This window comes from Lithobates pipiens, unplaced genomic scaffold (genome assembly GCF_037356315.1).
Source record: "Lithobates pipiens isolate NorthernLeopardFrog02 unplaced genomic scaffold, aLitPip1_a1.2 Scaffold_28, whole genome shotgun sequence".
NCBI lineage: Eukaryota > Metazoa > Chordata > Amphibia > Anura > Ranidae > Lithobates > Lithobates pipiens.
The window spans coordinates 73613505-73636731 of NW_027507789.1; the positions used below are offsets into that span (position 1 = coordinate 73613505).

A 23227-nucleotide genomic window follows, 5' to 3' on the forward strand; every position below is an offset into this window, starting at 1 on the left:
TCTGAACAGAGGATGGGCAGATGACTGAAAGGTCCATCCCCTCCATTCATAAGTCATGTTTGATTGATAGAAGCTGTACTCTTAATGAGTGCCGCACCAGAGGCTTATGGCTGCAGGCATTGGGGGGGGGGGGGCGGCATCAGAGGAGGAATATTTCTTCTAGACAAAAACACAGCAACACAAGAGACACATTTCTCTGAAGGTAACCAATGTCCCTTGTAGTTATTTATCATTATGTATATATTTTAAGTGAACTAAGGCTGGCCATACATTATACAATTTTCCTTTAGATTTACCAAAACCATATAATGTGAGGTCAAACCTAAACACTTTAAATTTGTATGCAATCAGGCAGGCACTACATAGTTGAAGGTAGATGAAAATGAAATTGAATAAGAGAATTGTATAATGTATGGCCAGCTTTAGGCTGTAAACTGAAAGTTCACTTTGGCTTTAAACCATTTACTTGGTGTTCTCTGTTTTTACTTCTAGTTGAAGCTCCAAGAGTTTTTTTTATTTTCAAATTGTGCATTCTTTGCATTATTAAATGTATTTTCTTCCTCTAGCACTTGCTGTTGGCGCCCTCTGATGTAGCTGGCTGGGGCACCTTCATCAAAGAGTCAGTTCAGAAGAATGAATTCATTTCTGAGTACTGTGGTGAGGTAAGTAGTTCATTTTACCTCACTTTGGAATTTTTGCAGGGACAACTGCTGGGACATAGTTCCTACTGACACTGGCACAACCCTCAACTACATCTCTAAAGTGATCTTTTCCTACAGACAGTGGGTTTGATTTACTAAAAACTGGAGAGTGCAAAATCTGGTACACTGTACTTGGTAGCCAAACAGCTTCTAACTTTAGCTTGTTCTATTAAGCTTTGACAATGAAAAAAAACTGGAAGCTGGTTGGTTTCTATGCAAAACTGCAGCACATTTTGCACTCTCCAGTTTTAGTAAATCAACCAGTGTGTGTATAAGCTCTTGGCACTCATGGCAAAAGCATTGATTTATTTTAATTTTTTTTATAAAACAAGCTAGGCATTTGGCATGGAACAGAGATGGGTGATGAGGGAAAGCCAGAGTTCTGTAGTCTAGCAGGCAGGGCTGACAAAACGATTTGGAATTTCAGCACAGTAATGGCACTGTGTCATCAGAGCAGATAGGAGCTCTGTGGATTTCTGGTCGATCAAAGGTCACTTTTCTGTACATGCAGCTTTTTTTAAGGGATAACATATGGGAAAATGTATGTACTGGAGAAATGGACTTTATACACAAATCAGACATAACTTTATTGCCACCCATCTAATATTGAGTAGGTCCCATAACAGCCCTGACCTGACGAGGCATACACACCACTAGACCTCTGAAGGTATGCTGTGGTATCTGACACTAAGGTGTCAATAGCAGATCCTTTAAACTGGAACTTTAATGAAAACAAATTCAGGCAGACAGGATTTTTAATGCAGAACAAACTTACTATGTATTTTCTGCATTAAAGTTGGTTACTTGTCTCTCTGCACTGTGCACTGAGCTGCGCATGCAGTGTACAATTTGGCAATGCTGAGGTTGACTGAACTCCCACACATGCGAAAGAGCAATGTCATCTCAACCTGGCCAATTTAAATGACCAGGGATCGAAAACTGGAAGTTGCCACGTTAAAGATGTCAGCAGCCGGCGGGGAGCTCCGGGACATCACAGGAGTGTACCCCTTGCTTTAAAGTATTACTAAAGTCTTTTTTTTTTTTTCTATACAAATAACAAACATGTCATACCTGCTCTGTGCAGTGGCAGGCCAGATCCTCCTCTTCCTGGGTCCCCCCCCCCCCGCTGGGTTCTCATTTCTCAACCACCTATTACACTTTTGAAGGCCTTGGAGTACCAGGACAATGGAATTGCCCATAAAATTACCCCATTTTGGAAAGCAAACACCCCAACGTATAATCTGTGAGGCATAATGAGTCTTTTGAATGGTTAATTTTTTTCCAGAAGTTTTTGGAATATGTGGAAAAAAATTAAAACGCATTTTTTTTTTTTTTTTTTACACAAAATTGTCAATTTATGAGATATTTCTAACACCTAGCATGTATATAGCAAAAATTACACCCCAAAACACATTCTGCTACTCCTCCCGAGTATGGCGATACCACATGTGTAGGAATTTTACACAGCCTGGCCACATAGAGAGGCCGAACATTGAAGTAGTACATTCAGGCGTTCTAGGAGCATAAATGACACATCTCATTTCATTCCTACCTATCACACTTTTGAAGGTCCTGGACCACCAGGACAGTGAAATTACCCACAAAATGACCCAATTTTGGAAAGCAAACATCCCAACGTATATTCTATGAGACATGGGCTGCAAATAGGTACTGGGGTACTCTGATGGGCTGGAGATAGGTACTATGATGGCCTGGTGACAGGTACACGGGTACTCTGATGGCCTGGTGACAGGTACTCGGGTACTCTGATGGCCTGGTGACAGGTACTCGGGTACTTTGATGGCCTGGTGACTGGTATTTGGGTACTCTGAAGGACAGTGACAGGTACTCATATGGACTGTGACAGGTACTCGGGTACTCAGATGAACTGTGACAGGTACTCAGATGAACTGTGACAGGTACTCAGATGAACTGTGACGGGTACTCGGATGAACTGTGATGGGTACTCGGATGAACTGTGACAGGTACTCAGATGAACTGTGACAGGTACTCAGATGAACTGTGACAGGTACTCAGATGAACTGTGACAGGTACTCGGGTACTCAGATGAACTGGGACAGGTACTCAGATGAACTGTGACAGGTACTCAGATGAACTGTGACAGGTACTCGGGTACTCAGATGAACTGTGACAGGTACTCGGGTACTCAGATGAACTATGGCAGGTACTCGGGTACTCAGATGAACTGTGACAGGTACTCGGGTACTCAGATGAACTGTGACAGGTACTCGGGTACTCAGATGAACTGGGACAGGTACTCGGGTACTCAGATGAACTGGGACAGGTACTCGGGTACTCAGATGAACTGGGACAGGTACTCGGGTACTCAGATGGACTGGGACAGGTACTCGGGTACTCTAATGGGCTGTGACAGGTACTCGGGTACTCTGATGGGCTGTGACAGCTACTCGGGTACTCTGATGGGCTGTGACAGCTACTCGGGTACTCTGATGGGCTGTGACAGCTACTCGGGTACTCTGATGCACTGTGACAGGTACTCGGGTACTCTGATGGACCGTGACAGGTACTCGGGTACTCTGATGGACCGTGACAGGTACTCGGGTACCCTGATGTGCCGTGACAGGTACTCGGGTACCCTGATGTCCCGTGACAGGTACTCGGGTACCCTGATGTGCCGTGACAGGTACTCGGGTACCCTGATGTGCCGTGACAGGTACTCGGGTATCCTGATGTGCCGTGACAGGTACTCGGGTATCCTGATGTGCCGTGACAGGTACTCGGGTATCCTGATGTGCCGTGACAGGTACTCGGGTATCCTGATGTGCCGTGACAGGTACTCGGGTACCCTGATGTGCCAGGACAGGTACTCGGGTACTCTGATGGGCTGGGACAGGTACTCGGGTACTCAAATGGACTGGGACAGGTACTCGGGTACTCTGATTGACTGTGACAGGTACGCAAATACTCTGATGGACTGTGACAGGTACTATAAGGGGTGGTGACAGGTCCTCTTTATTGGGGGGGCAATCAGTGTGATTGGTGTACACAAGGCGGTAACGAGATGTTACCGCAATCTCCTCCTCACCTACAATCGGTGTGTGAGGAGGAGAACAACCCGGTAACAAATCTTGTTACCGCGGTTTGTTTACATTTTAGTAATCGGCTGTGAAAGGATCACAGCCGATCACGTGGGTACACAGCCGGCCAATGGCTGTTTACCAGCGTCGGTGATGAGCAGTGTTCCCAGGGAACACGCCGCCACCGACGCGCAGCGCGCTCGCGATCACGCGCATGCGCCGTGCACAGCCGGGGTGTGACCATCTGTGATCGGCCGTGACTTCATCACGGCCGATCACGTGGTAAACAGCCATAACCAATGGCTGTTCACCCCCTTCGGTGGCGAGCGGTGTCTCCGCGACACGCCGCCACCGAAGAAACAGGGATGCGCGTGCACGATCGCGCGCATTCCCTGTTTAAATGGGAGGCCGTCATATGACGGCCTCCCGCCACAATAGGTGCGCCGCCTGGCTGTCATTTGACGGCAGGCGGTCAGCATCTAGTTAATGTAAAGAATACATTAAGATAAAAAAAAACTTCTGCCTTTACAACCACTTTAAATCCTGTAAGTTGCGAACTGGGGCTTCCTTGGTTAGGACTTGTTTTTCCAATACAGCCTGCAGATGCTCAATGGATTGAGATTTAGAGAACTTGGAGGACAAGTCAACACTTCAAACTCGTTTTTGTGTTCCTCAAACCTTCCTTGATTAATTTTTGCAGTGTGAAAGGGTGCATTATCATGCTGAAAGAGGCCACATCAATACTTTTCCATGAAGGGGTATACTTGGTCACCAACAATGTTTAGGTAGGTGGTACATGTCAAAGTAACATCCACATAAGTGGCAGGACCCAAGGTTTCCCAACAGAACATTTCCCAAGGCATCATACTGCCTCTGCCAGTTTGCCTACTTCCCAAACTGCATCCTGGTGCCGTCTCTTCCCTAGGTAAGTGACACACACAATCATCCACGTGTTGTAAAAGAAAACATGATTCATTGGACCAGGCCACCTTCTTCCATTGCTCCGTAGTCCAGTTCTGATGGACACGTGCCCATTGTTGGTGCTGGTGCTTTTGGCTGTGGACACAGGTCAACATGGGCACCCTGAACAATCTGTGGCTATGCTGCCCTATACAGAACAAATTGTGATGCCCATTTTTTCAGTGCTGTTCACATAACCTGTCAGTGGTCATAAACTTATGGCTAATCGTTGCTTGTTTTTTTTTACCCTAACATACTCTTAAAAGCACACCAGTCATTGGGGAAGTATGGGGGCTGTCATTGCTGACCCTTTTTTCTGTATGGCAGTCATCTGGCTTTTATGCTGCTTTGCTTGCTCTAGAAATGACAGCCTCCATGTTTCTCTTATATCCGGTTTCCTTAAGGCTCCGTTCACATCTCTGTGTTCTGAATCGCAGGCAGTATTGTTGTGATTCCGCCTGCTATTAGAAATAGTGGGAAATTGCGGGATGCTAGTGCTTTCCCTGTGACTTCCAATGGCATCTCAATCACAGCGTGATTTTACCACTATTCGGCGGGTAACAATTGCAGTAAAATCACACAAACAGAATTGCATGCCGCTCTTGTACTTCTTTTGAGCGACACTCTTCCCGAGATTCTGTTTGAGTGATTTTATTGTCTGCCGAATTGTGGTAAAATCGTGCCACAGTTGGGGTGCCATTGGAAGTCACAGGGAACGCAAGGGCGTCCAGCGATTTGCCGCTATTCCAATTCCACCCATGAAACAGATTGCAGAGATGTGAACGGAGCCTTAATCCAAATGTGTTTTATCATTCTGCTGTGTTTAATGTTAATGTATACAGTCTCTTTTTTTAATCTTAATACATTCCATAACAGGATTCGACTTCTGACATTGTATTGAAAACATATCCCCAAAGAGTGCCACATCCCGAACACCAGGGACCAAATTAAAACTCAAATTGTTGCTCATGGCAACTGACTAGATTTATATTGTGTCTCTAAAATGAGCTGTGTGTTTTCCAAGGATACCCTGAATGAATAGGGTACAGGACTTTAGTCTTAACCATGGGTTTTATGGAGCTACCTTTAGGTGTTTGAACACTAGAAAAAAAATAATCTGAAGAGATATCTACAATATAACCCTTCTTTCTCCTAGTAGTAAGCCTCAGTTTTTTGCTAGTGTTCTTCTTTCGTGTTCTTTTGAGTGAAGCTTAGCTCCTACATGCGAAGTTTTTTTTCACAAAAAATATTATCAAAATTCATTGGTACTCAGTGTGGCTCTCCTTCAGCAGCTTTCTAGACCTTTTACCTTCTCGACTGATCCTTAGGGAACTGTATGTGGGACCAGCCTATAGTTGACCCCCTCGCAGTGGTCTGTGAGTAACAATGATTAATAATATCTTACTGTATAATGTTTATAAAGCTGCCTATGGGGACCGATTCACGCACAGCTATTAACCCCTACTGCTCTACAGATTGACTTCTGTTCAACTGCCCTGTTGGATAAAAGCTGCTCGATCAGTGATTTCAGACAATGCCAGCAACGCTGATCTGTGTATTCTTTCAGCAGTGTTCTGCAGTCGGTCTGAGTATCCCTTATACTCCCTGAGGCCAATGTAGAAGTGTACCCTATTCCTTTGGAGTTGATATGCAGAGTCATTTTCATCGGGAGCTTAGGGCAATCCTGAGTCCTTTTGGAGTTCTCTTACAACTTATCCCCCATTTTCCTGACAGTGTAGTCCAAGCTTCATACCTGAAGCCACGAGCGGGGATTTCAGTCTCTGTCTCCATTGGATTGGCAGGCATTTGCACTGCTCTGATGCAGTTTCTCCTCCCTGAGATCATGGCAAAAGGGGGCTTCCAACCCAGAATGGATATGACCCCATGGTAGCTTTTATAAACCATCAGAGAAAAAGTTCATGTTTCACAAATTACAGATACGTGGATCTGTTTGACATGGGCTTGAATTATGTTCCATCCCTGCCTGCTATGCTTGTCCCAGTCATGGAAATTTAACAGGCAACCTTTTTCTGTCGCTGGCTGGTCTCCAGAGCATGGTCTTCTCTCTGAGGTATTTAGGAACACTGTCCCAGGCTTGTCATGCTGGATGTAGACCTCCTTGCCTCCAGGTTCAACCACAAACTGTGCTGGAGTGTCTCCAGTCCCAAGCATCCCCTTCGCAGTGAGAGCTCTGGTACTTCTGTGGGTTTTGTCCAACATGACATACATGCTCAAGGCTAGGTAATTAACATCCTGAACAGTGCACCTTCATTCTTGATAGAGTATTTTGCTTGCCATTCACAGTCTGTACTTAGTTGGACACATCCTGTTTCCTTCAGTCTAAGAATCATGAGGAACGCCACTGATCTAATCTCGGCTCTCCAATTGTTATTCCTGTATTTTTCCCTGTCAATTCTTATTCATTCACAGTCATCCCTTGTACACTATGAATTCCGAATTGTAAGCCTTCATTGGTAAGAAACTTTTTCTTGTTCTACATTAAGGCAGAAATGTGGACTTACAAAAAAAAACAAAAAAAACATACATACCTCCCTGCAGCAGCATGATCTGATGCTGCTGTCCCCCACCACCTCTGAACTGAGTGATCACATGATTGCTGATCCCTTCATTTTCTGTCAGTCACTGCTCTCTGCTCTAGCCTCCAGTGCTCTCTGTGATGCTGGGCTGAGGAGCGGATGGGAGCTGCTGGCTTAGGCTTTCAGCCATGCATGAAAGCCATCAGGCATCTGTGTGGATCCCAAAATTGGCAGTGTCCTCCTAGAGCAGCTCTGTGATGTCAGTGGACAGTGGGCTTTAGCTCACTGTCAGCGAATTCTTGGGTGGGGGGGGGGGGGTGTAACTGTACCTTAACCAGGACATTGTTCTACCCTCTCTCTGCCCTGCTTCTGTTTATCCTCTGGTGAGTTCTCTCCATTGTCTGAATGTGGTATGCAACATTCGACTTTATCTCTCTGCTGCTACTCCTTCTGGTCAGTCCATCTCTCTTACACGTTTTGGGCGTAAGTTGCTTCAAGTTGCTCTTTGCATTTTTTTTGTTTTTTTTTCCATTGTTACATTGGCCTCTTAGCGTTTTATTTACTGTGCTGCCCAACCCTCTGTTGGACTATGTTTGGAAATGCCATAGTTAACATTAGTCTTGTGTCCTGTACTATACAATCAAGGAAATAGGGGTTTGGACTTTTCTGTAAAATCCTTTTTTCGAAGTCCAGTACTGGATACGGGTCCTTTTCTTTGTGATCTCCCTATTGCTTTCTAGAAAATCAAAATGTGTGTGGGCTTTATAGGGTAGCTTGCCTGCATATTTATTTTTTTCAGTGTCCATTAGCTGCATACAACCCATGATTAAGACTAAAGTCATGTTCCCTGTGCTGTACTCTAAGCCCTTGTACACACGGTCGGACATTCCGATGGACAATGTCCGATAGGACCGTGTTGTCGGATAATCCGACTGTGTGTGGGCTCCATCGGACTGTTTCCGTCGGAGTATCTGACGGACCAAGTTTTCCAGCTGGGCTATAAAATTTTCCGACAACATGATCCGATCAGACTTTGTCCGATCATGTGTAGAGAATTCCGATCGGACAAAGTGCCACGCATGCTCAGATCAAATTCCTAGACCAAAGCTATTGGCTACTAGCCTGAACATAGTCCCGTCCTAACGAAATAACGCCATCACGTTAAGTACGATCGGATTTTCTGACAACTTTGTCCGACTGTGTGTATGCAACAGTTTCGGACAAAATCCGACGGATTTGGTTGTCGGAATGTCCGACCGTGTGTACAAGGGCTTAGGATTTTACCAGTAAATCAAAAATTCTCTTTTCTCTACAGTGACTAAAATGCTATAATATTATATTATTCCAGCTGATTTCCCAGGATGAAGCAGATCGAAGAGGGAAGGTCTATGATAAATACATGTCAAGTTTTCTGTTCAATCTTAACAATGGTAAGATATATTTTAATCTAGAAAGGGGAAAACTTGCATTGTTGCTGCAAATGTTGCATTGTTTTAAACAACAAATGTGGAACCCACCTCTCCTGATTATAAACAATGTGCTGCTAGCCCAATAATGCATGTAACAAAAAGCAAGATACTCCCAATGGCTTATAGGCAGCTTACAAGTAATGAAAAATACTTTTTTTTATATAAAAATATATCGTTTTTATTTTCAGTGGGTAAAATTTCATCAATAAAAGCTGCAATAACAAAAGGGAAAGGGAATGGGAAGAGGAACATGTGGAAAAGCAGGAACAACAATAAGAGCTCTGGTGTACACAAAAATAATAAACATATTAGATGTCTATATAAAATTTAACAAAAGGAAATCCACAAATGGTATAGCTGTGGATATTACTGTTTACAGTAACCCCAACGCGTTTCAATCATAATTTTGTATACAATCTTCTTCAGGGGGATACAGACATCTATAACATATTGAAACAGTATATTAGCCATATTGACATCAATACCATCCTCATCATTGGGAATAAAGAGCTTGTATATACACAAATTCAAAAATACTGTACCATTGATACGAGAAATATTTAAATTGGCAGAACAAAAAGACAAAATGTCACATCAGGATATGCTCACAGTGGTCCACCATCCAGAAAGTGGGCAGGGAGTCCAACTCTATCTATAAGAGGTCATACTTCATTTAGCAAGGGTGGGAGCAGACACAAATGCGCGTATGATATGTAGCTAGAGATGAATTACCTTCAACGTTTTTGTAAGGATATTCTATGCACTAATGCAAATCCTGTGCTTTGTGCTGAATGAATGTATTTCCCAGATTAAATGCATCACCTGGGGATATAAATCTACAACAGGTGTGTACATATGTACAGAAGTTTATAACCTATGTCTATATAGGTAAAGCTACATTCAGTGGGTATAATTACCTTGTTTAACTACCTATCAATCCAGTGTGTAATATGTTGATTTATCCAGTATGTCAGAGCAGGCGGCTAGTTATATAGTTATACGTTCATCACAAGATTAGTGGTATCATCAGTTCCTCACCATTAAAACAAATGCTGCATTGAAAGAACCATATATATATATATATATATATATATATATATATATATATATATATATATATATATATGTGTGTGTGTGTGTGTGTGTGTGTGTGTGTGTGTATATACACACATATATATATATATATATATATGTGTGTGTATATACACACACATATATATGTGTGTGTATATACACACACACACACACACATATATATATATATATATATATATATATATATATATATATATATAATATGAGACTAAATTAGTCAGAGAGCGCTGAGACAGCCATCTCGAATCCCCAGGTAAACTGACCATATTGCAATATATTTTCAAAGGAAAGGGATGATAAATGGTTACTTACTGAGAGTTGTCTTTCACTACATGCTCCTGTCCTGCAACCATCCAGTGGGTTGTACCCACATAGGAATAGGATGTATACTGGGTGTGCCATTTATATAGAAGCCTGCTGATGCCCTAACCTATCTCACCTGTGTGCATAATCAAGGTATGAACCAGCGAATCAGTTTCTAACCTCCCCATCCTGTATTGCACTCCCCTTCCAGCTATGAATAAATCAAAGGCCAGCTGTATGGCCTCCTCTGCGTTCAGGGAGAATCCCGGCAATGGCCGCTGATTCCATGGAAATCTGTTGAGCTTTGTGATGCCATGCATCAGCACACCACCCCCCTGGTGGTAGTCGTACGCACGCGCATGACAGACACCAGCGCCTGGAGTCAGCCACTGAATGCTTCTGATGTGGAGGGAGATCCCCAGCTTATGCTGGAGGTATAGTGGGAGGGACAGATCCTGGAGTCCTCCCTCTCCGGGCCCAGAGACAGAGAAGGAAAGGAGTTGGCGCTTCTTAAAAAAAGTGTTTAAAAAATGTATGTGTTTACCAACTGTGATAATAAGTGAAAAAAAACTTTTATATAACAGTATACGTGAGTATATTGTCTGTCTGGAACAGCAAAAAAAAGTGTAATCACCCAAATAAAGTGAAATGATTAAATGAATAGATAAAAAATATATAACTAATAATTATATCGTTATTGAACCCACTTCCAGAAAAGATATATATATATAGCAATGGATATATTTTATATATATATATATATATATATATATATATATATATATATATATATATATATATATCTATATATATATATATATCTTTCCTCTAAGTGGATTCAATACCGATATAATTATTAGTTATATATTTTTTATATATTCATTTAATCGTTTCACTTTATTTGGGTGATTACACATTTTTTTGCTGTTCCAAACAGACAACATACTCAGGTATACTGTTATATACCCGTTTTTTTCATGTATTATCACGGTTGGTAAACGCATACGTTATTTAAACACTTTTTAAGCAGCACCAACTTCCCTTAGCCTGATTACCAATTCTTTGAACACCACTAGTGGAGTCTTTTTTTCAGGGAGGCTGCAGCTTAACTCATACCTCACACGCATTTTTTAGTTTAATAGAGAAGGAAAGAGCCCCGACCATCCAACCAGAACCGGAAACCACGGAAAGACCTGTGTGGTGAGACACACACAAAAAAAAAAAAAGAACCTATGCACAGTCATTGCATATATCTATACATTTTTCTATATAGGTAATTATTTAACATGTAAATGTAAAAGTCCTTATAAGAAAACAAGGACTTTAACTTATCATTTCGGTTTATTAATTGTATTTTAATATTGATTTTAAAGGGGTATATACTCCCATAAGAGCTTGCAAAAGATGTGTCACCATTTACTTAACTGTTATCATCTTACTATATCAATCAATTATGTGTATATTGACGACTATATGTGTTTGATACAGAGGAAGAGACATGCATTCATCAATTTTCTTGTCAGATTTGGCAAGTTAATTTGTCTTCCCTGACAATGGTGAGTGCATTCCTGGCAATGGTGGGTGCTGCAGTCTTAGCAATGTGGATCTGCAGATGGGCACTGACCCTTATTTTGCTTCACAGTTCTTTATTTAAAATGTAATTATTTTTCCTGAAACTTCGCTCTTAAAGTGAAGTTGCATGTTATACGCCAATACATATGGTATATCCAAATAATACGCCCAAGCTCATCTCTTTACTCACACACAGCCACAGAGGCAAGAGAATTCTTGTTGGGCAGTGTATTAGTGCTCGAACTAACAAACTTAGACTGAATTTTAATGGTTCAAAGAATGTCAGGCAAAATGGTCGGCCCTGGCACATGTTCACTTCATCAAATCTGGCCCTCTTTGAAAAAAGTTTGGACACCCCTGGTTTAATCCCTCCCAGTGTTCCCTTGCATTTGCTTCCTGCTGTTATATCTTAAAAAAATACTTGCATGTGCCCATGCAAGTATTTGAATATTCTGTTTAACTAAACCTGCACAATCCTGTGACCCTGTTCCTCTATTACTATTTCCTTGATGTTCTTACCCTGTTTGGCGATTCTCTAAATAAAGGGGATTTCTGCAGCAGCGTGGCTGTCTGGGGACATGCTTTTTCCTTGTTCAGTGCTATCATGGCAGACCTGAAGCAGCGCTTTCTATCTTCTTCAGCCTTCCTTGTTTTAACTATCCTTGAACATTCCAGGTGACCGTCCGGAAATGTGATATTAATAAAGGCTCTGTGGATAAGATTCTTTTTTTGTCTACCTATTTTTGCTTTTCAGGTAATGTTCTAAGCCTTTTATAAAAAATCAACCTATATTCTCTTGTTTGCTTTATGTAAAGTCACATGGTTTAATTTATTGTGGACTAAAAACTTAATTTAGTTTTATTATGCATTTTCATTAAATTCTTCAAAATTTAGCTCTTTTGAATAAAATGCACATGACTGTTTTCCTATAATCTCTCCTCTACAGATTTTGTTGTGGATGCCACAAGAAAAGGGAATAAAATCCGTTTTGCAAATCACTCTGTAAATCCTAACTGTTACGCTAAAGGTTTGTATTATATACTGACTGTAGAAAAGCTATTGCTTCCCTTCCAAATACAGCACGATGGCAACATACCTTCTACAACTCAAAATTTGACAACAAATGAATTTATACTAAGTGGAGAGTTGGATCCCCTGCTGAGTCTTTATTTCTGCCTAGACAGCATTGAAGAGAAGTCTCCCTATCCCTATTATGATCATGACAAGCAGGGCTTGTTTTTTCATGTAGGTTGTCCACATGAAGATGTGATGCATGAGAGAATTCCTTTTTCTGCTCTTGAAGGATACAGGAATTCAGATACAGTCTGGTTATACTGCTGTCTGCAGAAGGAATAGACACTGGCAAATAAGAAAATCGCAGGCCAGCCCAGCATAACACCTCCTATACCTAGTATGCCTATAGCTTTTTACTGGTGTCCTAGGAGGATGAATGTCTTTTTTTTTATCTTTGCCGTCTAACCACTTTTTCTAGTCTTTTTTTCCCCTCAATTGACCCTTAGGTTCTTTTAAACTCCATTGAGATTCTTCAAGAGGAAGTAAACCCTGATGGATTTACTTCCTCTTTGTCTCCCTGGAAAGGTAAAGCATAAGGGGCTACTATGAATCGCATAGTAGCCCATTATGTGTCACTTACCTGACACAGGAGCCAGCGATGTCACCGATGTCCCCTGTAGCACGGAGCGTCCATCTTCTTTCGGGTATCGCTACTCCGGCCACTCACAGCACCAGAGCAGCAATGACATCACTCCCATGCATGCGCACGGGAACCGCAACTAACAGCACATCTCTGTTAGCAGCAGCATGCCCAGTGCGCCTGCGCGCCGCTGTCTATGGCGCATGCACCGTAGACAGCGGTGCCTCACTTTTTGTAAATATCTCCTAAACCGTGTAGGTTTAGGAAATATTCCCTGGACCTACAGGTAAACCTTAATCTAGGCTTACCTGTAGGTAAAAGTGGTTTGTAAGCATTTACAAGCACTTTCAATGCATTGCAACATCAAACGTTAACTCCATTTTTGGTGGTAAAAAATATAGCATATACAATTGCTACACAAGCCATTTTGTAATTTAACGTCATTAAAAATTACCTGTTTCAATCTGCAACACTAATCTCCTGGGAATTCAAGTCCTGCTATGTGATTGGCTCACTGATTTTCCTAGAAGTCTGCACCTATGCAAATCAGGTGTTAGGCCTCCCCTTACAACAGAAATGTCATTTTTTGGAATATACTTCATAAGGTTTAATTACTGCTGAAGGGATGCAGACACTGCAACTTTCCTCATCAGAACACAGTAGGTAATTATAATGAACCAGTCCCTCCAATTTATAATTTACATCCAATGAACAGCTATTTCTTAAAGTATAATTAAAGGCAATTTTTAAAAATTTTTTTAGAGGGGAGATGGATTAGAACACCTGTCAGTTTTTATTGCTGCCTGTGCCCGTTAGGGAGTGAATCCCTATCAATTACTCCTGTTTACCATTATTGAAAGTAAAAGAAAACAGCAAATTTGCAGTTATCCCCAGAAAAGTAAAAGAGGGGAAGTCTTCCAATGAGGACACCTGTTCTGGTGATCTGGGGTCCCCAAGGAATTCCCTTAAATTGCAGGGATTTCCTCTCACTTCCTGTTTGGCTATGGGACAGGAAGTGAAGAGAAATCTCTGCAATTGGACACTGCAAAAAAAACTGTCAGGGGTTATAATCCTTCCTTACTCTATGCAATGAAAAAAAGGTTTTGCATATAGTTCTTCTTTAACCACTTTAGCCCCGGACCAATTTTCAGCCTAAGGACCAGAGGTCTTTTTACAATTTTGCACTGCACTGCTTTTACTGGTAATTGCGTGGTCATGTAATGTTGTACCCAAACGAAATTTGCGTCCTTTTCTTTCCACAAATAGAGCTTTCTTTTGATGGTATTTGATTGCCTCTGCGATTTTTATTTTTTGCGATATAAATGGAAAAAGACAGAAAATTTTGAGAAAAAATATATTTTCTACTTTTTGTTATAAGAAAAATCGAATAAACTCAATTTTAGTCATACATTTAGGGCAAAATTTATTCAGCCACATGTCTTTAGTAAAAAAAATGTCAATAAGCGTATATTTATTGGTTTGCGCAAAAGTTATAGCGTCTACAAACTAGAGTATATTTTCTGGAATTTACACAGCTTTTAATTTATGACTGCCTATCTCATTTCTTGAGGTGCTAAAATGGCAGGGCAGTACAAACCCCCCCCCAAATGACCCCATTTTGGAAAGTAGATACCCCAAGGAAATTGCTGAGGGGCATGTTGAGCCCACTGAATATTTTTTTTTTGTCCCAAGTGATTGAATGACACAAAAAAAAAAAAAAAAAGTTTACAAAAAGTTGTCACTAAATGATATATTGCTCACACATGCCATAGTTATATGTGGAATTGCACCCCAAAATATATTCTGCTGCTTCTCCTGAGTACGGGGATACCACATATGTGGGACTTTTTGGGAGCCTAGCTGCGTACGGCACCCCGAAACCAATCACTGCCTTCAGGGTTTCTAAGGGTGCAAAATTTTGATTTCACTCCTCACTACCTATTACAGTTTTGAAGGCCATAAAATGCCAAAATAACACAAACCCCCCCCCCCCCCAAATGACCCCATTTTGGAAAGTAGACACCCCAAGCTATTTACTGAGAGGCATGTTGAGTCCATGAAATATTTTATATTTTGCCACAAGTTGCAGGAATATTAAATTTTTTTTTTTTTGCACAAAGTTGTCACTAAATGATATATTGCTCACACATGCTATGGGCATAAGTCAAATTACACCCCAAAATAAATTCTGCTGCTTCTCCCGAGTACGGGGATACCACATGTGGGGGACTTTTTGGGAGCCTAGCCACGTACGGGACCCCGAAAACCAAGCACTGCCTTCCAGATTTAAATATAAAACGCTACCAAAAAAAAGTGTTAGCGATCGCAGGGATCAGGCCTGACTCTGCGAACGCTGCAGTTATGTGTTTAGTGTTTTGTAAGTGACAGCGATCGATCGATACTGCACTTGGGTGGGCTGGGCGGAGGGGCAAAACGCAGGTGCTAGCAGGTATCTGGGCTGATCCCGCTAACAATGCGTTTTTTTGGAACCCTAAACTGCTGGGGACGCTAGTATAGATCTGATCAGATCAGATATTGATCTGTTCAGATTCTATACCACTATGGGAGGTGTATGCTTTGCGCGTGGGTGTTAGCGGTACTGACACTAGCCTAGCGCTGCTTGGGGCGACTCAGACTCTGACCCTAAAACCTAATTGATATCACCCGCCGGGTGATCAGGGGGTTAAACCTTTATTGGGTAATAAATGGGGGGTGCCCTGATGCTATAAATAGCAAACTAACTAACCAGAGTCACCCGTAACACTTATACGGTGATCACTGGTGAAAGGGTTAACTAGGGGCAATCAGGGGGTTCAAATTTTTATTAGGTAGTATATGGGGGTCCCTGGCGCTATATAAAAACCTGACGGGGAACCTAAATAACTAACTGGCTAACCAGCATCACCAGTGACACTTATACGGTGATCGCTGGTGAAAGGGTTAATTAGGGGCAATCAGGGGGTTAAAACCATTATTGGGTAGTATATCGGGGTACCTAGCGCTATAAAAACCTGGCGGTGAACCTAAAAAAAACTAGCTACCTAGCGACACTAATGCAGCGATCAGAAAAATGATCGCTTAGTGACACTGGCAAAAGGGGGTGAAAGGGTTAACTAGGGGCAATCAGGGGGTTAAAACCGTTATTGGGTAGTATATCGGGGTACCTAGCACTATAAAAACCTGGCGGTGAACCTAAAAAATAACTAGCTACCTAGCGACACTAATGCAGCGATCAGAAAAATGATCGCTTAGTGACACTGGCAAAAGGGGGTGAAAGGGTTAACTAGGGGCAATCGGGGTTAAAACCGTTATTGGGTAGTATATCGGGGTACCTAGCACTATAAAAACCTGGCGGTGAACCTAAAAAAAGAACTAGCTACCTAGCGACACTAATGCAGCGATCAGAAAAATGATCGCTTAGTGACACTGGCAAAAGGGGGTGAAAGGGTTAACTAGGGGCAATCAGGGGGTTAAAACCGTTATTGGGTAGTATATCGGGGTACCTAGCGCTATAAAAATCTAGCGGTGAACCTAAAAAAATAACTAGCTACCTAGCGACACTTGCGACACTAATGCAGCGATCAGAAAAATGATTGCTTAGTGACACTGGCAAAAGGGGGTGAAAGGGTTAACTAGGGGCAATCGGGGTTAAAACCGTTATTGGGTAGTATATCGGGGTACCTAGCACTATAAAAACCTGGCGGTGAACCTAAAAAAATAACTAGCTACCTAGCAACACTAATGCAGCGATCAGAAAAATGATCGCTTAGTGACACTGGCAAAAGGGGGTGAAAGGGTTAACTAGGGGCAATCAGGGAGTTAAAACCGTTATTGGGTAGTATATCGGGGTACCTAGCTCTATAAAAACCTAGCGGTGAACCTAAAAAAATAACTAGCTACCTAGCAACACTTGCGACACTAATGCAGCGATCAGAAAAATGATTGCTTAGTGACACTGGCAAAAGGGGGTGAAAGGGTTAACTAGGGGCAATCAGGGGGTTAAAACCATTATTGGGTAGTATATCGGGGTACCTAGCACTATAAAAACCTGGCGGTGAACCTAAAAAAAGAACTAGCTACCTAGCGACACTAATGCAGCGATCAGAAAAATGATCGCTTAGTGACACTGGCAAAAGGGGGTGAAAGGGTTAACTAGGGGCAATCAGGGGGTTAAAACCGTTATTGGGTAGTATATCGGGGTACCTAGCGCTATAAAAACCTGGCGGTGAACCTAAAAAAATAACTAGCTACCTAGCGACACTTGCGACACTAATGCAGCGATCAGAAAAATGATCGCTTAGTGACACTGGCAAAAGGGGGTGAAAGGGTTAACTCTAAGGGCAATCAGGGGGTTAAATCTTTATTGGGGGGTGGTAGGGGGCTACCCTGGACCTAACACTAACTGCCCTGACACTTTTTACTTTTACAACTGACACTGAATGCAGTGATCAGTAAATAAATGATCACTGCAATCAGTGACACTGTGACTGGGGGGATCGGGGGGGTGATCGGGGGGGGGGGGTTTGTGTGCCTGTGTGTTAGTGTCAGTGTAGTGTTTGGTGCACTTACTTTTAGTCTTCTTCTCCTCGTAGTCCGGTCAAAAAGACCGCCCCGAGGAGAATGACATCACTTCCTCCCTGCCTGTGTATACAATACACAGTGGGAGGAAGCTTCTCATTCGCCAGGAGCGATCGAGAGGGGATGGCCAGAAACCAACGGCCATCCCCTCATCCCGGATCGCTCCTGAAGCGAAACGGACCGCCGCATCCAGCGGGAGGGGGTCCGATCGGACCCCCCACCCGCTGGAAGGCAAGCACGTACATGTACGTGCTTGTGCCTGTACATGCCATTGTGATTACGTACAATGGCATGCGGCGGTCGTTAAGTGGTTAAGAACAAAAACAGGTAGGAATAATCCTTAACTTGTATGTTGATCGCCCAGAGGAGATTGTTTTTTTTTTCAAAAAAGAGAAAAAAAGTGCAGTATCTCCATGGCAGCTATCCAAGTCAGCCTTTCCTCAGCTTGACTTTGAAGTGCTCCACCCGGACACTGCTGAACTGGATGTTACAGGGTTAGCCTTGAATGTGACATTTGGCACTGTGTTCCAGTTTTTGCACTTTCCACACATGGAATACTGGTAAAAGTTACCTTGTCATCTCCAGCCTTCATCAGTCACTAACTACATGGTTTGTAAGCACCTGAGGATTTGCCTCACATTTTGAGCCTAGTTGCATTACCACCATGTGGTCACAACAGGTTTGTTCATATTTAAAAAGGAGACAGTCCTGCTGCTTCTGATGACCCCAGCCCATATTCTCTAATGGTTCTGAAGTGCCTACTTGGTATCCAGGCACCAAAGCCTGTAGTATGGAATCCAGTGGTCCTGTAGTTATAGGTTCTAAAACATTGGAATAACTTTCAGCTTTGTCAGATGAAGAGGAGTCCCCTACCTTGTCATCAGGGATCTCTACTGCATTCACTCAAGACTATGTGGCCAAATTCACCTATTTGCTCATGGATACTAACCACAGAGGCCAGGGTCATCTCCTGTGTAGTCTATATTTGAACTTCCTGAGACCTTAAAACAGGCAAGGTCACTAGTTGCTGTGATCATCTCAAATTCAGAGTCCCAGTAGTCTATCTGTGAAGAGACTATTATTGAGGCACCACAGTCTCTTGCCATCACCACAAAATTACAAGAGATAGTTGTGGCCCTTATTGATGTAGTGCACATTACTCTGCATTAGGAGGATTAGCCTTCTGTCTCCAGCCTTGGGTCTTTTACAGCTTCTACAACCGCAAAGACCTTTCCATTATACCTGTTGTTCCTCTATGCAGACTGGAGGCAGTCAGAAAATTCCTCGGCCCCTTTGGGACCGTTCCCCTTTAAAAGGGAATTTGTTAAATGGTAGAATATAATGGAAAACCAAAACCAAAATCAGCGCAGTGAGTATATGAGGTGACCGTACCAAATCTGTAAACAATGTGGAATATACCCTTAATTGCAGCTAAACATCTAAAGTGCTTTCACTACACTCCAGCATACATAAACAAAATAATTGATGCAGTGCAATGGTATATAAATAATACAAAATAAATAAATTTTCATAAAGTCCATAACATGAAGTGCATCCACCACCAATGTGTTTTAGTGTACATTAATATCGTCCAATCCTCCTAATAAACTTTCACCTCACAGTATTGACTCCTAAAAAATAAGGTCAAAACAAATGTTATTTTCCCCTCCTTCAAATGCAGGTCACATGCAAAACACTATAGGACTGATAGTGCTCTTTGTGTACAAATTGCTTTATTAATATGCCAAGATAAAATCCACTCACATAAATAGTGCTATGATACAGGTATAAGCAGAAACATGGGTACACCAAACTGCTATTCCCCTCTATACTGCATGGACTCACCTGACCCTCAAATGGCCTTGTTTTAAATGTAACCAGCTTGGCTCCGCTCCTATACACGTTATGGCCATGCATCTATGAGGTGATAGTACAACACATTGGTGCTGGATACGCTTCATATTATGGACTTTATGGACTTGATTTATTTATATATGTTTGATTGAAGTCCCTTGAACCGAGACAAACACAGAACCACATAAAAATGCCACAAGACTCATAATGAAACACAGACCTGAGGTGTGCCAAAAAAGGGGGCAAAAATACCAAGATAGGGAAATAAGTGTTTATTGAACATGTTACTTTATTAAGCAAGCTTGGCAAAAGCTTGCAACATTTTGACCTGTGGGTTTGGATGTACCGGGAGAAGCAAGCAGACTTCCAGCTCCTCAACCTCCTGATGACATGATCTGGCACACTGTGCTGAGAGGCAGCTGAAGCCGCTTCAGTGCAGGAGTACCCTGAATATAGGCTGAGGTTGAGGCCTAAGTTGACCAGGAGAATGTGGATGTGTTTGATGAATTGGTTAGTGCTTGGGGGTTGGTAGAGAATGGTAAAAATGGACTGCTACTAGACTGGCTAGGCAGGTGCATCACCAATTGGTCCAGGACCGCTACTGGGCACCATTCGTTGAGCTTCAGGAAGAACTTAACATCGACCCCCCCCCCCCCCCCCCGCTGGTCTGTTGGGTCTTGGACACTGCCAGATGTAGTATGGAATTATCTTGGAGGTGGAACAGGTAACACCTGCGCAGTACCTGGCAACAGGGGCCCCTGTAGGTGACCTCGCCTGGCCACAGGAACCCATAGAAATCTAAGTACACAGCAGCTTTGATAACCAGGCTGGGCAGTAACCCGAAGGGAGATCGCAAAAGAATAGCTGACATGTCCTGAAACGTGGCACTTGAAATGGGTAAGCGTTTGCCTCTGGCCATTGGTTGGTGCTTCTGGATACCTTGTAATAATAGTTTTGACCGTATGGGCCGTGAACAGGGAAGGCTTCTTGGGGTCCTGTAAGGACAGGAAATGTTAAAAGCTGGACATAGTACAGCTTGATGGTATTGTGGAATAATGCCAATGCCATGTGACAATATGACACGAAAGCCAGGATATGCTTGATGTCGCCTGTCCCTGCACTGGGATACGAGACTTGAAACCTGCAGTAAGTGTGGTAGGCCTTTAACATGTTGCGGAACAGAGATTGGTTTATCAGTTGGGCAGAATTGCCTAAGTGGCTGTTCAGCCCATAGTCGGCTGCAACTAAGGTGGGATGGGAGATGTAGTCAGGTCGTCTCTGGGGTTCTGATGAAAGAATAATGAAAAGTTAGAGCGGGACAGCATATCTGCTGTGATGTTGCACTTGCCGGAGATAATGGTACAGTGTACGTTAAACTTGTACTGTAGGGATGTCTTCACTAGCCTGCATAGAAAGTACATAATGGCCAAGGACTTAGACCTGCCTTTATTGATGATTTCAGTCATGGCCAGGTTGTCTGTGGAGACGACTACGGTTTGACCTTTCCAGGTATGGCCCCAAACCTGAGCTGCTGCTACTATGGGATAGAGTTTAAACAAGGACAACTACTGACTAAATCCAGGGATCAGCAGAATCTCCTGTGGCCACGGTCCTGCGAACCAGTGAGGGTCAAAAATTGCCGCAAAGCCTGTGGAGGCCGTTGCATCCATCACAACATAAGGAAAGGAGGCAGATGCTACTGGGATGAACTGGGATGAACATGGACACATCAATCCAGTTTTCCAAAAACTCGTCCCACATAGCCAGAACAGCGATCGCTGCTTGGTCCAATCTGAGGATTGATCAGAGTCCTGTGCCTGCAACAGGAAAACCAGAAGTCGTGAGATGAAGTAACACCCCTGAAGAATAATCCTCATTGAAAAATTGAGCATGTCTAGCAAGGACTGTAGTTGCTTCTTGGTACAAACTTGTGAACGGGTGTAGGCATGAATGACTGACCTTATCCGAGACAACTTGTTGGGCTGGCTTGCATGGTGCGGGTGTCTACACTGATGCCTAAAAAGGTGATAGACTGAGCCGGACCTTACACTTTATGCTCTGCAATGAGCATGTTCGGGTTGCCAAACACTACCCTTCATTTTTCTAAATCTGTGAGGGACTTGGGCCATTCAATTAAAAGAAAGTCTTTAAGATAGTGAATGACTTTCTGGCACTGCGCTTTGTGGGACAAAATCCAGGTGAGAAATTGACAGTAAAATTCCACAATTATATTCCTTATTTCAAACTTTGATAGATCTCAGCAGTGCCTCCATAATATGTCAGATGTTTATACTGAAATATTAAAACAGTATTATATTTATGGAATTATGCAAAAAACCTGTGGTTAAGGAAATTTTCACATTTTTTTCACAAATCAAACAAATAATTCAAGTTAGTTTATCCATGCTAGTTTGAAAACTTGAATGAAGGGGGAATCCATAATGGAGAAGGATCTGGGGGTTTTGGTAGATCATAAGCTCAATAATAGCATGCAATGCCAAGCTGCGGTTTCCAAAGTCCTTTCCTGTATTGCCCCTGTTCAAATCATTAGTAAGACCTCATCTGGAATATGCCGTTCAGTTTTGGGCACCAGTTCTCAAAAAGGATATCGGGGAACTGGAGAAAGTGCAGAGAAGGGCAACCAAACTGATAAGAGGCATGGAGGAACTCCGCTATGAGGAAAGATTAGAGGAACTGAATTTATTCTCTCTTGATAAGAGGAGATTAAGGGGGATATGATCAACATGTACAAATATATAAGGGGTCCATATAGAGAACTTGGTGTCGAGTTATTCACTTTACAGTAAACAAAGAGGACAAGGGGGCACTCTTTACGTCTAGAGGAAAAGAGATTTCATCTCCAAATACGGAAAGGTTTCTTCACATTAAGAGCTGTGAAAATGTGGAATAGACCCCCTGGAGAGGTGGTTCTGGCCAGCTCAGTGGATTACTTTAAGAAGGGCCTGGATTATTTCCTAAGTGTACATAATATAACTGGGTACTAACATTTATAGGTAAAGTTGATCCGAGGAAAATCCAATTGCCTCTCGGGGGGTCAGGAAGGAATTTTTTCCCCTGCTTTAGCAAATTGGATCATGCTCTGCTGGGGTTTTTTGCCTTCCTCTGGATCAACTGTGGATATAGAATTGGATATATGGGATTGTATGATATTATTATTAATTTTATTTATTTATTTTTTATTTTTTGTGGTTGAACTTGATGGACATGTGTCTTTTTTCAACTTGACTAACTATGTAACTATGAATATAGTGATGTGCTAAAAATATATATATAAAAAAAAGATATATTTATTAACTAAAAATTCAGTGTGAAATAATATCGAATATATTTGGTGATAATACAAAAAGATATAACTTCAAATATATGGGTGATACAGATGATGAGAAATTTTACCACAAGTTCTTGTTACAAAATACCTAGTTTC

The 23227-nt window shown here is 42.3% G+C and overlaps 1 protein-coding gene across 2 annotated transcripts in view; it reads left to right on the forward strand.

Moving 5' to 3' along the window:
* LOC143935487 (histone-lysine N-methyltransferase EZH1-like) overlaps positions 1–23227 on the forward strand; it is a 598044-nt gene that overhangs the window by 517092 nt on the left and 57725 nt on the right. For both annotated transcript variants that reach the window (XM_077459407.1, XM_077459408.1), the window contains exons 18-20: positions 567–662; positions 8606–8687; positions 12643–12723. In XM_077459407.1, coding sequence (XP_077315533.1) covers positions 567–662; positions 8606–8687; positions 12643–12723 — 259 coding nt within the window. The remainder of the gene's footprint in view (positions 1–566; positions 663–8605; positions 8688–12642; positions 12724–23227) is intronic.